A 15,094-nucleotide genomic window follows, 5' to 3' on the forward strand; every position below is an offset into this window, starting at 1 on the left:
AAATTCCAAAAAATTGTAAATTTAAAATTCCCATGTTATTCTTATGGAGAATAAGTAAACTGTTGTAGTTTGCTTGTTTGTGAACATATTTTGATCAAATTCGGAAAATGTTTTTATTTCTCACTACCTATTCACATTTTACAAAAAAAAAGTGTTACCCTCCCTGATGCAGCAAACCTAAGTACTTGTTAAACTAATTCTATTTAAATCAAGAATAAATGTTATATTTTTAAGTAGATAATTCAGTGTAAATCCAATCAGTCAAATGGAAATTCGCTTAGTCTGCAGGTTTGCTGCGGCGGGGGTATTTGTGTGTGTGATTTTTTTCAGATTTTTCCAATATGGCGGCGGGCACAGAGGGGGAAAAATTGTGTATTTTGCATTTAAACACCTAATTACCATACTAGACAATTAAATCATAAAAAAATTAGAACAGAACTACCAGACCGTTTGTAAGTTAACCCCCCACCCCCCCCATTTTTGTCTCTATTTACTAGACTATTAAGAGATTAAGAAATATAGATTTTTCAAACTGCTAATGTATATTATGTAAAGGTAAGTTTTTACAAAAGTACCTATAGTGGATGTTCTGGTTCTGATAGCTTGGGTCAACGCTGTAGCCAGGACGATAACCTGAACTTCCAACAGCCCTCGTGGCTGGTACATCAGGATCATCCACCTAGAATTGATGAAAACATTGAATTATCAGTGGTTAGGCATTATAGAGGAAAAAACTTAAGTTTTTTTGTGCAAAGTTAATAAAATGTGTTGAAATTTTCTGATTAAAAATGAGTGGTTGCAACAAGTTTTAAGTGTCAGAACCGTTGAGTGTAAATTAATAATTGCTACATACAACCATACAACATTCACATGTTTTGCCATCCTAATACTTCTGAAGAAGGATTGAGAATGGCTGGTTTGCAGTTGACTTAGGACTCGCTTAGGATTAACACACACCTATGTCGCTTAGGGTGGTACATCTTGTTAAAATTGTATCATTCAAAGTCTTTCACATGATATAGATTGTTTTCTGTGACTAAACTACTAGAGATTTCTTGTGTCCAGTTTTAAAAATAAGGAAAATGTTGACATCCAAAAATTTGTATGAGTAACAAATTTTTGAATTTATAAAGATTTACATTTCTCCCCAAAAGCTTATACAAATATCAAGACTTCCACTTACAGATGCCTCAAAGGCAGTTCCTCTAACATACTGTAGAGGAGCTTCGTCTTGTTTGTCATCCAACTTGTGGTGAGTTCGGACATAATCATCTTGGCCGTGGTGGATTGTCGACGAAACTACATGTTGACTCGTGTCTTGATTACTGGCTACCACTACATGTGTTCCCTGTACCACCTGCAAAATGACAGACTGTAGATGGGTCATCTATTTGGACTCGTCCGGCAGACGTTCACACATTTTTACGTTCTTAAGTATTTTTATTTACTCATTTTTTTCATGTATCCAGAGACAAAATCCTTATACTAACACCAGTGTAGGACAAATTAACCGTGATCGTGGCAAAATCAAGAACGTCCCACAATCCCGAGACATCTTGATCTTTGCAAAGTTTAATTTTTGTTCAAAAAATCATTTTATGGAGAATATTGTCAAATGTTGTAGTTTGCTTATTTATGGATATATTTTGATTAAACTGGGTATATTAATTTATTTTATACCTAGTTATTGAGATTTTACTAAATAACACACTTTTTAGCCTCCCTGTAGCAGGAAGACTAGGTACTCATATAACATAATGTTAATTAAACACATATTTAATTGAAAATCAATTCAGGCAAATGTAAATTCGCTTAGTCGGCAGGTTTGCTGCGGCGGGTGTATTTTTCACTTACAATAGACAAATGTCTAGAACCGGCCCTGTGGGATGAAGAAAGGATGGAAACTTGTTTTCTTTGCAATATGGAATCCTGTTATTCTCCACGTTATGTCCTTGTAAGACAAGTTGGTGGCTCTCTCCATGGTAAATGCTTTCTAGAAAAACTTTGCTTGCAATACATAACAAGTAACAAGGATAGGTTGAAACACTCATATGCATTACAAATACACAGAATATAGACTCTTCTTTATCAACATGTATAATATACAAGAAGATTCAGATTCAGTAGGTTTGGTTTAGCTAAGGTTTCAAAAATATTGTAATGTTCACCTCGGCTCCTAGGATCTCCTGCACAGCCAGAACGTAGAGATAGATGATGATGATGAACGTGGCAGAAGCTCGCCACACGGCTGGCTTCATGGCTACCTTTGACCTGTAACAACAAAACGTCACATTACACAACAACTTCCAGGTTGTTTTCAATTCTGCTAATGCAAATAAGCAGCTGTTTCATAAGTAATTCAATAATTTCATCTATTAAGATTGTGTTACAGTAGGCCTACATTATACTATCGATATGTCGAGCAATCGACAAATAGGCTAAGACCTTACATAATAAATCAATCGATAAATAGTTTTGGTCGATACGATTGCCACAATATAAATTTATAACTGTTTACAACAGCTGATTTTCACTCCCTAGAGACTAAAAATGATTTTCACTCCCTAGAGACTAAAAATGATTTTTACTCCCTAGAGAATAAAAATACTACTTTAGACCAACGATCTCTATTACTACGCTTTAGACCCGCAATGCATGCATTGAAACGGCTGTTTTTGCTGCAGTATGACACAAAAAAGTTTTTCGCTACACTACTTTGAACCAATGCTATGTATTTATCACCTGCAAAATTTTTTTATTACATTGTTTACTACGGAAAAAGAATGTTTACCATGGGAAGTTAATGTTTACTGTCTTTTTTGGATTTTGCCGACGTAAACAAATAAAGATTTGTTATTGTTTTGTCAACTGTTTGAATTTTCAACAACCAAAAATGTACAACAAAAACAAAAGTAAAAAATATTAACTATAAATTGAAGGAATGACCTAAAATATGCTATGAGTTTTTTTTTAATTTCAAACTGTAATAAAGAAATATCCAAAGTCTGTTTAAATTAAGAAAGTAATTAGTCTTTGTATTTGTAGTTTAGCGAAAATTAACGTTCAAAACACCATTTAAAGTGCTAAATAAATGTCACACTTCCGTGGTCTCAAATATATGTAATGACTCACTTTCTACTCTTGTTATGAAGTATAATAGTGTTTGGACACATACAATTTGGAATAGATGATTGAAAACAGGTGTGTTATCATGTTATGTATCCTATACTCTTAAGAGCAATGTTTGCTTGTACCTATGTTCATCATATCCGTACAGCACATCCGGGTATGTATGTATACTTGCACAAAGATCTCGTAAATGCTTCGACGATTTCCTTTAAATGTTGTAAATAATTGAGGAAAGTGAGCGAAGCTCTTTTACTACACTGCTGCTTTTGTTTTACAAATACTCCTCCTAAACGGTTGAAGTAATCAGCACAAAATTTAGTAAATACTGTACATAGTAACTAACCATGGGAAGGTATACATCAGAAAATGGTACAAATCAGACAACGCTTTTCCCTACACGAATTTAAACTTTTAGAAATTTAACGTGGGCCTTATGGGTTAATTGGTTGCCATGACAGTATTTGGAAAATAACAACAAAAGGGTAAACAAAACTTGTAACTATTTATCAAATAGAAAACAAAAGGAAAGAACAATCGGATTGATACCGTTGAGCATTATTTGCAACAACATGAATAACCAATTAGGATTATGAACCATTGTCTTTGGATACTGTAAGTAGACATCCCATTATTTATGTGAACTATATGTACCATTGACTTAGGATTCGGCAATTAAAGGAGACATCCCATTTTCGTGAACTAGATTTAGCATTGACTTTTATACTGTACGCAGAAATAAAAACATTTTCCAAATTTGATCAAAATGTTCATAAACAAGCAAACTACAACAGTCTACTTATTCTCCATAAGAATAACATGGGAATTTTAAATTTACAATTTTTTTGGAATTTTCTCCGTAACCATTAGGCGCATAATAAAGCTTCAATATACTAAATTATTTGTTTTTTTTAAGCTCTACAAAATGGTTTGGAAAGAAATTGCTAAATTTTATGTTTTTTGGGTCAAAAATTGAAAAAACCTATTTTTACCCCATAAAACCTCCCGTAAACCCCTGTTCCCATGATCCGATCATGCTGGATCGCGAACTCGTTCGAATAAACGTAGGTTTACACGTTTGTACCAAATTTCATTAAAATCGGATCATTTTTGCTCGAGTTATCATGCTGACGGACACACACACATATATATATAAATATATATATATATATATATGAATTTGAACGGATGGTGTTTTTGACCTCTAGGGACCTCAAAACGAAAAAAAAAATCGGTCCCACATCCAGGTCTTACCATGAGTACTACGGTAATAGCTTATTCTCTATATGGGAAATTCGCTAAAAACTCGAAGCTTTTACAGTGGAACCTTGATAAGAAGACCCTCGATAACAAGTCGCCCTCGATAATAAGTTTCATTTTCAAATACCCTTAAAATTATTTAACCCCTAATCACATGTTATAACAAACCTCGATAAGAAGTCAACCTTGATAACAAGTCTTATTTTACAATCCCCATGAGAGTCTTGTTATCAAGGTTCTACTGTACTTACTTTTAAATGATAAAATCAAACATTGACAAACAATAATTTACAACATCTGGTTAATATTACGGTTTGAATGAAAAGAAACATGTGATCTTGCTTCTAAAAAGCATTGCTCACTTAGCATTGATTATAAAAATATCTCATTATATACTATGTGAACAAACAAAAACATTAACACTCTTACTACTAAAACAAACAGAAATGTACTTAGCCCTACTATTTATAGCTCCTACTATTCATGCACCAAAGGCAAGTGCATATACAACTTAGTTTTTTATTGTTGTTTTTAAAATGAAATATTTATATATCAGCTTAAAATTAGGAAATTTAACGTCATTCAAACAATTTTTATGTCGAGGGTAGGTTAAGTTAAGAGGAACTTTGTTGAAAATATACATGTAATGACCATGAAACGCTCGTAAAAAGCTATTCATTATTAGAATAGAATGTGAAATCTACAGGAAGTGTCAAAAGTTATACTATAGATAGGTAGTAGCTACCTCTGGATTAGAAAACATCATAACTAATCTATGGGTAGTAATATTAAATTATTATTTAAAAAATTGAGAAAAGGCAAATGGTGTGAACAATATTTCTCTCAAAATGGCAAAAATATACAACTAATTATCTCCTTGAGAAAAAGTTTCAATTTTTAAGGTGTGTGCCCTACTCTAAACACATGTTAATTGTTCAAAAATGTTAAAATGATTTAAGTAAATGTGAACTTTATAATTTCACTACTTTTTACACCAAAATCTTTCAATACAATTATTCACATTAACGAAATTTTAAATCATTAATTAGGGTTAGATACAGCAACATATACACAATCTCACTTATTTCGTAAAATCAATAATCAATGAACCATCAAATATAAGAATAAAATAAACATGTCACATGATTGTAGAGAAGCAAACATTGTATGTGTCCTCATGGCAGCCATGGAGGCCAATCAATATTTACTTTTAAAATCCTCACCTCACAATTTTTTAAGCCAAAGGGGCAAAGCCCACGGTCAGTATCAAAGTGTGAATAGCCCTATAAAGGTCCTTGGTATGGTAGCTATATTTTTGTATAATTTAAGCCCAGTCAGTTCAGTAGTTTATGCGCCTATTAGTAACAAACATACAGACAGACACCACTAGATTTTTATATAATAGTATGGGTAGCCTATTAAAGCTATATAAACTAGTGATTTTTACCATAGACTGTAAAATAAATTAATGTGTAGGTTACCAAGGAAATTGCCAGGTTAAAATTCCCATCATAATAAATTTAAATCCCACTGAAGCTTTAACGCCAAAAAGCTATAAACGCTTTATAAAGGCCAAAATTTGTTGTAATTAAAACATGAGTTTCCTTCATATTGCTTTTAAAATGGAAATAAACATAGAATACACTGAATCCAAAGCTCGGTCCTCAGGTACGAGATCATAAATTGATAACTAGGTGAGAAAAAGTGTTATAAGAGTATAATGGTACAGTTTGTTGTGTACAGTATATGGGAAATAACAATGTAAAGTTTTCATAACAGTACATCTGTTCTCCAAAAACCCTCTCTTCTGAACAGGGAAACTTTTGACCTCCTATTACTGTAAATCAACTACAACAGTGTGTGTACAGAAAACATCACATCATGTTTTAGCGAATTTCCCATATAGGGAATAAGCTATTACCGTAGTACTCATAGTAAGACCTGGAGGCGGGACCAATTTTTTTTTTCGTTTTGAGGTCCCTAGAGGCCTAAAACACCATCCGTTCAAATTCATATGTATATATATATATATGTATATAAATGTCTGTTAGCACGATAACTCGAGCAAAAATGATCCGCTTTTGATGAAATTTGGTATAAACGTTTAAACCTACATTTATTCAAACGAGTTCGCGAACCAGAATGATCGGACTATGGTAACGGGGGTTTACGGGGGTTTTATGGGGTAAAAATAGGGTTTTCCCATTTTTGACCCAAAAAAACATAAAATTTAGCAATTTCTTTCCAAACCATTTTGTAGAGCTTAAAAAACAAATAATTTGGTATATTGAAGCGTTATTATGCGCCTAATGGTTACGGAGAAAATTCCAAAAAATGTAAATTTAAAATTCCCATGTTATTCTTATAGAGAACAAGTAAACTGTTGTAGTTTGCTTGTTTATGAACATATTTTGATCAAATTTGGAAAATGTTTTTATTTCTTACTAAATATTAACATTTACAAAAAAAAAAAAACTCTTTTACCCTCCCTGATTCAGCAAACCTAAGTACTTGTTAAACTAATTCTATTTAAATAGGAAATAAATGTTATATTTTTAAGTAGACATTTTAGTGTATACTTTATACTTTTCTTTGAAATGGCGACCATACAAAGTAGGTATTTTAAGCCAAGTATGAATGGAGATGAGTGTATGATGAGTGGCGCGCTCTTGTAGTCTTGTTAGTGACTAAGGTCGACATTCCTTAGACACAACTGTTGATTAATAGCCCATACAGCTAATGGCGACTAAGGGACCTACAGTTTATAGGGGAATCCGAACCACTTTTTTTCCTTGGTATATACGAATTGGTCTAATTATCAGGATAGTACTGCGGATAGTCGTAGTACTCACCCGTGCGGACGTTAATCCACACCAGGGAGTATCGCATCCACAGTGCATGCCTATAAATATTCACAATTCGTGACCTTCTAGTAGCTGGATTACAGGACGACGCCACCCGTCCCAGTCAACTATTGTATTGTAAATCCAATCAGGCAAATGGAAATTCGCTTAGTCTGCAGGTTTGCTGCGGCGGCGGTATTTACCATAATGACCTGCACGTGTTTTGAGTGTTTTTATCTGGGTTTAAAACATGGCATAGGAACTAGGAAGTGTATCAAAGTGCAAAACTAATATCTGGCAAATATCCAAACGAGAAATAGATCCATCACATTATAAAATCAAGAGTATAAAATGGTGAAATATTCATCTGATTCATTCCCAAGAGAGACTGTTATAGCTAATTGATTGTCAGAGAAATAACTATCCCATATAGGGAATAAGCTATTACCGTAGTACTCATAGTAAGACCTGGAGGCGGGACCAATTTTTTTTTTCCTTTTGAGGTCCCTAGAGGCCAAAAACACCATCCGTTCAAATTCATATGTATATATATATATATATATATGTATATATGTATATATATGTATATATGTATATATATGTCTGTTAGCACAATAACTCGAGCAAAAATGATCCGCTTTTGATGAAATTTGGTATAAACGTTTAAACCTACATTTATTCAAACGAGTTCGCGAACCAGAATGATCGGACTATGGTAACGGGGGTTTACGGGGGTTTTATGGGGTAAAAATAGGGTTTTCCCATTTTTGACCCAAAAAAACATAAAATTTAGCAATTTCTTTCCAAACCATTTTGTAGAGCTTAAAAAACAAATAATTTGGTATATTGAAGCGTTAGGTACTTACGTATTATACGGAGGCCACCCTTACACAACGCGCTGCGGCGGTTAGGTTTGGTCATCATGAAGCTTTTATGACTTGTCTGGTTCGATTCATAACGAAAGTAGGAAAGTCCTACAAACATATTTATAATAGACCAACCTAACCTAACCGCCGCAGCGCGCTGTAAAATAAGTGGCCTCCGTATAATACGTAAGTACCAAGCGTTATTATGCGCCTAATATTGTTACGGAGAAAATTCCAAAAAATGTAAATTTAAAATTCCCATGTTATTCTAATAGAGAACAAGTAAACTGTCGTAGTTTGCTTGTTTATGAACATATTTTGATCAAATTTGGATCAAATGCACGTGTTTTGAGTGTTTTTATCTGGGTTTAAAACATGGCATAGGAACTAGGAAGTGTATCAAAGTGCAAAACTAATATCTGGCAAATATCCAAACGAGAAATAGATCCATCACATTATAAAATCAAGAGTATAAAATGGTGAAATATTCATCTGATTCATTCCCAAGAGAGACTGTTATAGCTAATTGATTGTCAGAGAAATAACTAATTCCCTTATAAATCCAAGTCCAAGGTAACAGTTTTCAATGAGATTTATTATAAATCTGGATGAAGGATAGGATTTTAGTCCATCATCTGCCATTGGATAGGGGGAAGAAATTAATAAAGGCAACTTTCTTCATAGTTACTCTTTGTACATAATAATATTTTCATCCCAATATAAGGATTATTCTTCTAAAATATTGGTATGAATTTCCCGTTATGTTACTTAACCAATACTAAAAGCATAGAATAAATAAACACCATCTTATGTATTTATTTAAAGTATTTATATTACTTCATCTATGCTAAAAGTGATAGGGTTAACCAAAAACCCACATTGAAGGAAGAGCCATGTAATTCTTAAACGATTTTCTCCTTAACCTCCTGTTACGTCGATAGATAGTGTTAGACAGTAAAGTAAATGAGAGGCTCGTGGGACTCCAAAGTGAGACATAAACAATATTATGGCCAAAACGAATTGAATTAAAATAGCAGTGAAAGTTCTAATAAAAGAGTTCTATAAAATCACCAGTTGTATAAAATTATTCAATGAATGGAAAAGCCGGTTTTCTAGATTATAATGACCAGACCAAATAATGATAAAATGCTTTATAATCTTAACGGATCGACAGACGTCGTCGTCGCACTGTAGTGGTACAGCAACAGGCCCACAGGCCGCGGATCGACAGACGTCGTCGTCGCGCTGTAGTGGTACAGCAACAGGCCCGTGTGCCGCGGTCGACAGACGTCGTCGTCGCGCTGTAGTGGTACAGCAACAGGCCCGCGGGCCGTGGATCGACAGACGTCGTCGTCGCGCTGTAGTGGTACAGCAACAGGCCCACGGGCCGTGGATCGACAGACGTCGTCGTCGCGCTGTAGAGGTACAGCAACAGGCCCGCGGGCCGTGGATCGACAGACGTCGTCGTCGCGCTGTAGTGGTACAGCAACAGGCCCGTGTGCCGCGGATCGACAGACGTCGTCGTCGCGCTGTAGAGGTACAGCAACAGGCCCACGGGCCGTGGATCGACAGACGTCGTCGTCGCGCTGTAGTGGTACAGCAACAGGCCCGCGGGCCGTGGATCGACAGACGACGTCGTCGTCGCGCTGTAGTGGTACAGCAACAGGCCCGCGGGCCGTGGATCGACAGACGTCGTCGTCGCGCTGTAGTGGTACAGCAACAGGCCCACGGGCCGTGGATCGACAGACGACGTCGTCGTCGCGCTGTAGTGGTACAGCAACAGGCCCACGGGCCGTGGATCGACAGACGTCGTCGTCGCGCTGTAGTGGTACAGCAACAGGCCCACGGGCCGTGGATCGACAGACGTCGTCGTCGCGCTGTAGTGGTACAGCAACAGGCCCACGGGCCGTGGATCGACAGACGTCGTCGTCGCGCTGTAATGGTACAGCAACAGGCCCACGGGCCGTGGATCGACAGACGTCGTCGTCTCGCTGTAGTGGTACAGCAACAGACCCACGGGCCGCGGATCGACAGACGTCGTCGTCGCGCTGTAGTGGTACAGCAACAGGCCCGCGGGCCGCGGATCGACAGACGTCGTCGTCGCGCTGTAGTGGTACAGCAACAGGCCCGCGGGCCGCGGATCGACAGACGTCGTCGTCGCGCTGTAGTGGTACAGCAACAGGCCCACGGGCCGTGGATCGACAGACGTCGTCGTCGCGCTGTAATGGTACAGCAACAGGCCCGTGTGCCGCGGTCGACAGACGTCGTCGTCGTGCTTTCTGGGATGAGCGAAAGAGAAAGCCTCGAGGAACGGGTCAAACGAAGACAAGACAAGAGGGAAAGGATGTTCAAATGTTGTCACCATTGTTGTGGGGTTGGCAACAATGCTCTGATAGACACGAACAATGGCTGTGGAAAGTTGCCACACATGGTCCCACAACACACAGGGTAGGCATATGGCGGAGTTTGTGACATCAAGAATAGTCAGTACGAAACTGCGTTTTGCAGCCAACATTTATTTATTTAAAGATGCGATATGTTTTCTATCATGTGTTCAAAGTATTACATATTATGTTCTTGATGAATGATTTTTTATTACTAACAGACTTATGGAAAATATATATATATATATATATATATATATATAAGGCAAAGCCCTCACTGACTGACTCACTCACTCATCACTAATTCTCTTACTTCCCAATTACCTAGGAGGCTGAAATTTGGTACACTGATTCTTTAGGCATAGGAAAACTAAGCTGTTTTTATTCTGATCGGACTCTCGGGCTGGGGTAGCGGATTTCTACCCCCGGATATTTACCCCCATGAAAAAACGCCTACGTCATTTTGACGTCACGAGGGGCGGGGCTTATACACGTTCGAGAAACAGCCCGCGACTGGAAATCTACCCCCGGACATCTACCCCCAGACATCTACCCCCGGACATCTACCCCCGGGCATCTACCCCCGGAAATCTACCCCCCCCCGTGGTCAGCTCTGCCACGTATCGGCCAATATTCATTTTTGTAATTGATTTTATAAATTGCTTTACCTTCTTATATCCAGTAGTAAACATGCGATATGTCGATGTCTGTTTTAACATTATCCATATCGCAATTCCGGTATTTGAACAAACTCAGAATGACATTATCTTTTGTGTAAAAAACAGTTTGTTGCCCGTCTATGTTTGATTTATTTGTTGATGTTATTTTCAATAAATGATTTGAATCACACCAGAAAACACATAATTTTTTGTGATGCTGGTTTACTAAGGTAGCTTTGTTCTCATGGGTAATTAGGATAAATAAAAGCTTCCCTGATTGGAATTTTAGAAATCGTCTTCGTCAAATAAATATGAAAATATAGGTGTTTTGAGATATATATAAAATATATATACATATAAAATGACATATATATATAAAATATTTCCCATTCCGTACTCTTATTATTATTACAATGTTAACTGGTTTCTCTTCTTTTGGAAGAACCTTTAAATAGTATTAAAATCGTATTGGTCAATCTTTTGTGATAAACACTTCCGATCCGCGCTCATGCATGCGTTGTTAGCTGTTACTGTATGTGAAAGTTGGTCAACCATTTAAATCACTGTCTGGAAATGAATCAAATGCTTAAGGGTCACACTTTTGAAGCCCTTTATCAACATATAGTTTTAAATGCCATTTTGCGTTGAGCTGGATCTTAAGATTTAAAATTACACCTCAATCATAAATATCAGTGAAGTATTTCGGGTGAAAAAGGGCTGTTACAGCTTATTTTATTAGGAAGATAGATCATGTTAAACAAGGCAATGACATATCACATGCTTAATACCAGATATTAAAGGGTAATGATTGACCGAAGAGCCGTTGATTTACATAAAGCAATTAATAAAATCAATTACAACAATGAATATTGGCCGATACGCGGCAGAGCTGACCACGGGGGGTAGATTTCCGGGGGTAGATGTCCGGGGGTAGATATCTGGGGGTAGATGTCCGGGGGTAGATTTCCAGTCGCGGGCTGTTTCACGACCGTGTATAAGCCCCACCCCTCGTGACGTCAAAATGACGTAGGCGTTTTTTCATGGGGGTAAATATCCGGGGGTAGAAATCCGGCACCCCTCGGGCTCCGCCCCAGTGGCTCTGGAGTTTCCCATGTTAACCTTATGAAAAAATCAAAATCAAAATCTGCTTTAATTCCAAAAAATTTTACAATATATACATATACAAAATACGAACAATAGTCCCGCATAGGCCGTGTAAGACCTGTGCGCGGGACGAGCTCTATTACAAATTAGAAATATTCTTAAAAATTAAAACTAAATTAATCAAAATACTATTTACAACTAAGCTATGAGACAGCTACAGGGACAGTTAATGCTAAATAAAAGGTAGTCGAGTGAGTGGAGTTGCAGTTACTGATATATGTACGCTAAATATTGTTTGGTGTACTTGTGTATAATTATTGTTAGGTATTGTATACTGAACCGATAAGTGTCTCAGACTGAGTACTCATATTTAAATGGAATTAATGAATCTTAACAGCTGTTTCAATCAAACAAGTTGGATCTGTTCTATGATGTTCAATAGCATTAAAGTTACAAGGATTACCAACAGGGTGCAGCACTATTATTTCTTTTACATTTATGACAACAGCTAATTTGCAACCAAAAGTTGAGTGAGAGTAGCGAACGAACTTCAACCTGGAGGCGAGTTAGCGTAGCGAAAGAGCTAACCTGAAGGCAAGTGAGTGCAGCGAACGAACTTCAACCTGGAGGCGAGTTAGCGTAGCGAAAGAGCTAACCTGAAGGCAAGTGAGTGCAGCGAACGAGCTCCAACCTAAAAGTGAGTGAGCGTAGCGAACGAACTTCAACCAGGACGTGATTGAGCCATGCGAACGAGCTCACTTATAAAGTTAAACGGGGCTAAGCCCATGGGTACACACACAGCTAGTGGAATATAAAACCTACCGTGCTTTCCATCCCTCCTTGATTATTGTGCACTTGTACTTTTATAAGGTAAATGACTAAATTTAATAGGTAATGGTGACAAATATATTGCTGGTAAGATTAAATGGGATTTACTACACCTTTTCCACATTTATTTGAGAAGTTATAAATTAATTGTATTTGAGAAAATATCAAATGTAAATGAGATTAGTCAGTTGAATTGTATAAAACGACAAATGTATTTGATAATATTAGTCAATTGTATTTGAGAAATTATTATATGGAAATGAGAAATCGTTAATTTCATTTCAGAATTAGGGATTTTAATTTGAAAAGTTGGTTATTAATCAGCTGAATTTTGAGTTTCTCAATTTAACCATTTCTTAAATATAATCTTTGACTACAATAGTCAATGATATAATTTATTACTCTTAAATTAATTTGATGCCTTCTCAAATACAACTGACTGTTCTCAGCTTCATTTGATGTTTTCTAAAATATATTAGACTAATCTCAAATCAAATACAAATGATATGTTCTCAAAAAACATAACTGTTTCTCAAATAAAATTGGAAAAGGTGTAGTATATGAAGCAAAGGAAGTTACTACAATTGCGCTAGTACAAACAAAAAGATGGTTTACCTAAATGTAAAATATCTCAAAAGACTAATATTGACATGCTGATTCCATGAAAAGTGCAACAATCCAATAAATAGATAAGTAGGTTAACATCTATATATTAATTGCGTAAGCCGATTCTTTGCGTCAAAATTGTGGGCGACTGGGAAGTCATAGAACGATGGGGCAGTTGGTTTTCTTCTTAGCCAGTTAACTCTGCGGAACAGGGATAACGTCATCTATATTTGAGACTTTTTGAAATACAAAAACAAAACCAAAGATTTTTCGTGTCAACTGTCAATATTGGCTTCGACAACTAGGAAATGGAACCCTAAAACCATAAAATATTACTCAATGTGAATAATAAAACACTGTTCATTTTGTATAGTACTTATTTACAATCATAATGTACAATCATATAGTTCCCTAAAGTTCAATCACGATCGGATGGTCGTTTAGTAACGCATAAAGGACGATCTTTGGATTTCATAGAAGTATAGATAACAACGACCAAAGCAGAGACTTTTTTAGACAAAGATATAGTGTTCAGGCATATCCATCTTGACAAATAAATAATTTAATTCTTGGTTTGTTTGAGTATGAAAATAAGTTGTTTTACATTTTGAGCTTTTTAGGGACTTATGTCCCTAAATGCCCCTAGTCTATATATTAATTACGTAAGCCGATTCTTTGCTTCAAAATTGTGGGCGACTGGGAAGTCGTAGAATGACGGGAGAGGGCTCAAATTAAAGGTCTCGATCCCGTGAAGGTGGGAAAAATAGTGAAATTCCCAAAATTTTTACACAAAATTAGAAATAACGTAGACCATTTACTGCTGATTTTTGTTTACTTCAGTACAGCTGATCGTGATTTATCATTAAGCAAGTAGGTAATATTACATTTGGATTACTCTTTTGCCAGTCAATTCCGCAATGTACTGTATATTATATAAAACCAGGGATAACGTTACCTATAATAATTAAGAGTTGTAACTTGTAGTTTATTATGAAATGGGTCCCAGGTATTGCTTTTTTATGTTTTCTACAAACATTTCCTGACTTATAGCCGCATAAGGTTGTCCATGTTTATCTTCGTTATTGATAAACCTATGCATGGTACCACCCTTTCGCCAGCAGTAAGTTTACAAATTTCAGTCATTCTTAAATAAAGATAAACACTTTTTTCATCACCTTAAGGACTTCCTGTTGTCTGTCACAATTTTATTTGTCCAATTGGCGTATTTTTGTTTAGTTGCAATAACGTTAATTATATTTACCTGAGAAAATGCAGAGTTAAAGCCCTGATGTTGTTAAGTTGGTTTTTCTTTCCCTTAGCTATATATGAATAATAATTAAATGCCTTCAATAAAAAGGTTAGTAAGGGTTTCTTGGATATTTTCATAGGCTATTATTCTAAAATCACTTGACTTTTAT

General features: G+C 36.2%; 1 protein-coding gene across 6 annotated transcripts in view; it reads right to left on the reverse strand.

Moving 5' to 3' along the window:
• The window catches only part of LOC128982858 (carboxypeptidase M), a 182,809-nt gene that overhangs the window by 93,762 nt on the left and 73,953 nt on the right, over positions 1-15,094 (reverse strand). For all 6 annotated transcript variants that reach the window (XM_054401902.1, XM_054401901.1, XM_054401898.1 and 3 more), the window contains exons 2-4: positions 2,169-2,271; positions 1,184-1,357; positions 576-679 (exon numbers count right to left, since the gene is read on the reverse strand). In XM_054401902.1, coding sequence (XP_054257877.1) covers positions 576-679; positions 1,184-1,357; positions 2,169-2,258 — 368 coding nt within the window. In that variant the 5' untranslated portion in view covers positions 2,259-2,271. The remainder of the gene's footprint in view (positions 1-575; positions 680-1,183; positions 1,358-2,168; positions 2,272-15,094) is intronic.

This window comes from Macrosteles quadrilineatus, unplaced genomic scaffold (genome assembly GCF_028750875.1).
Source record: "Macrosteles quadrilineatus isolate MER2022 unplaced genomic scaffold, UCM_ALF_1.0 Scaffold_1__1_contigs__length_201487025, whole genome shotgun sequence".
NCBI classification, from domain to species: domain Eukaryota; kingdom Metazoa; phylum Arthropoda; class Insecta; order Hemiptera; family Cicadellidae; genus Macrosteles; species Macrosteles quadrilineatus.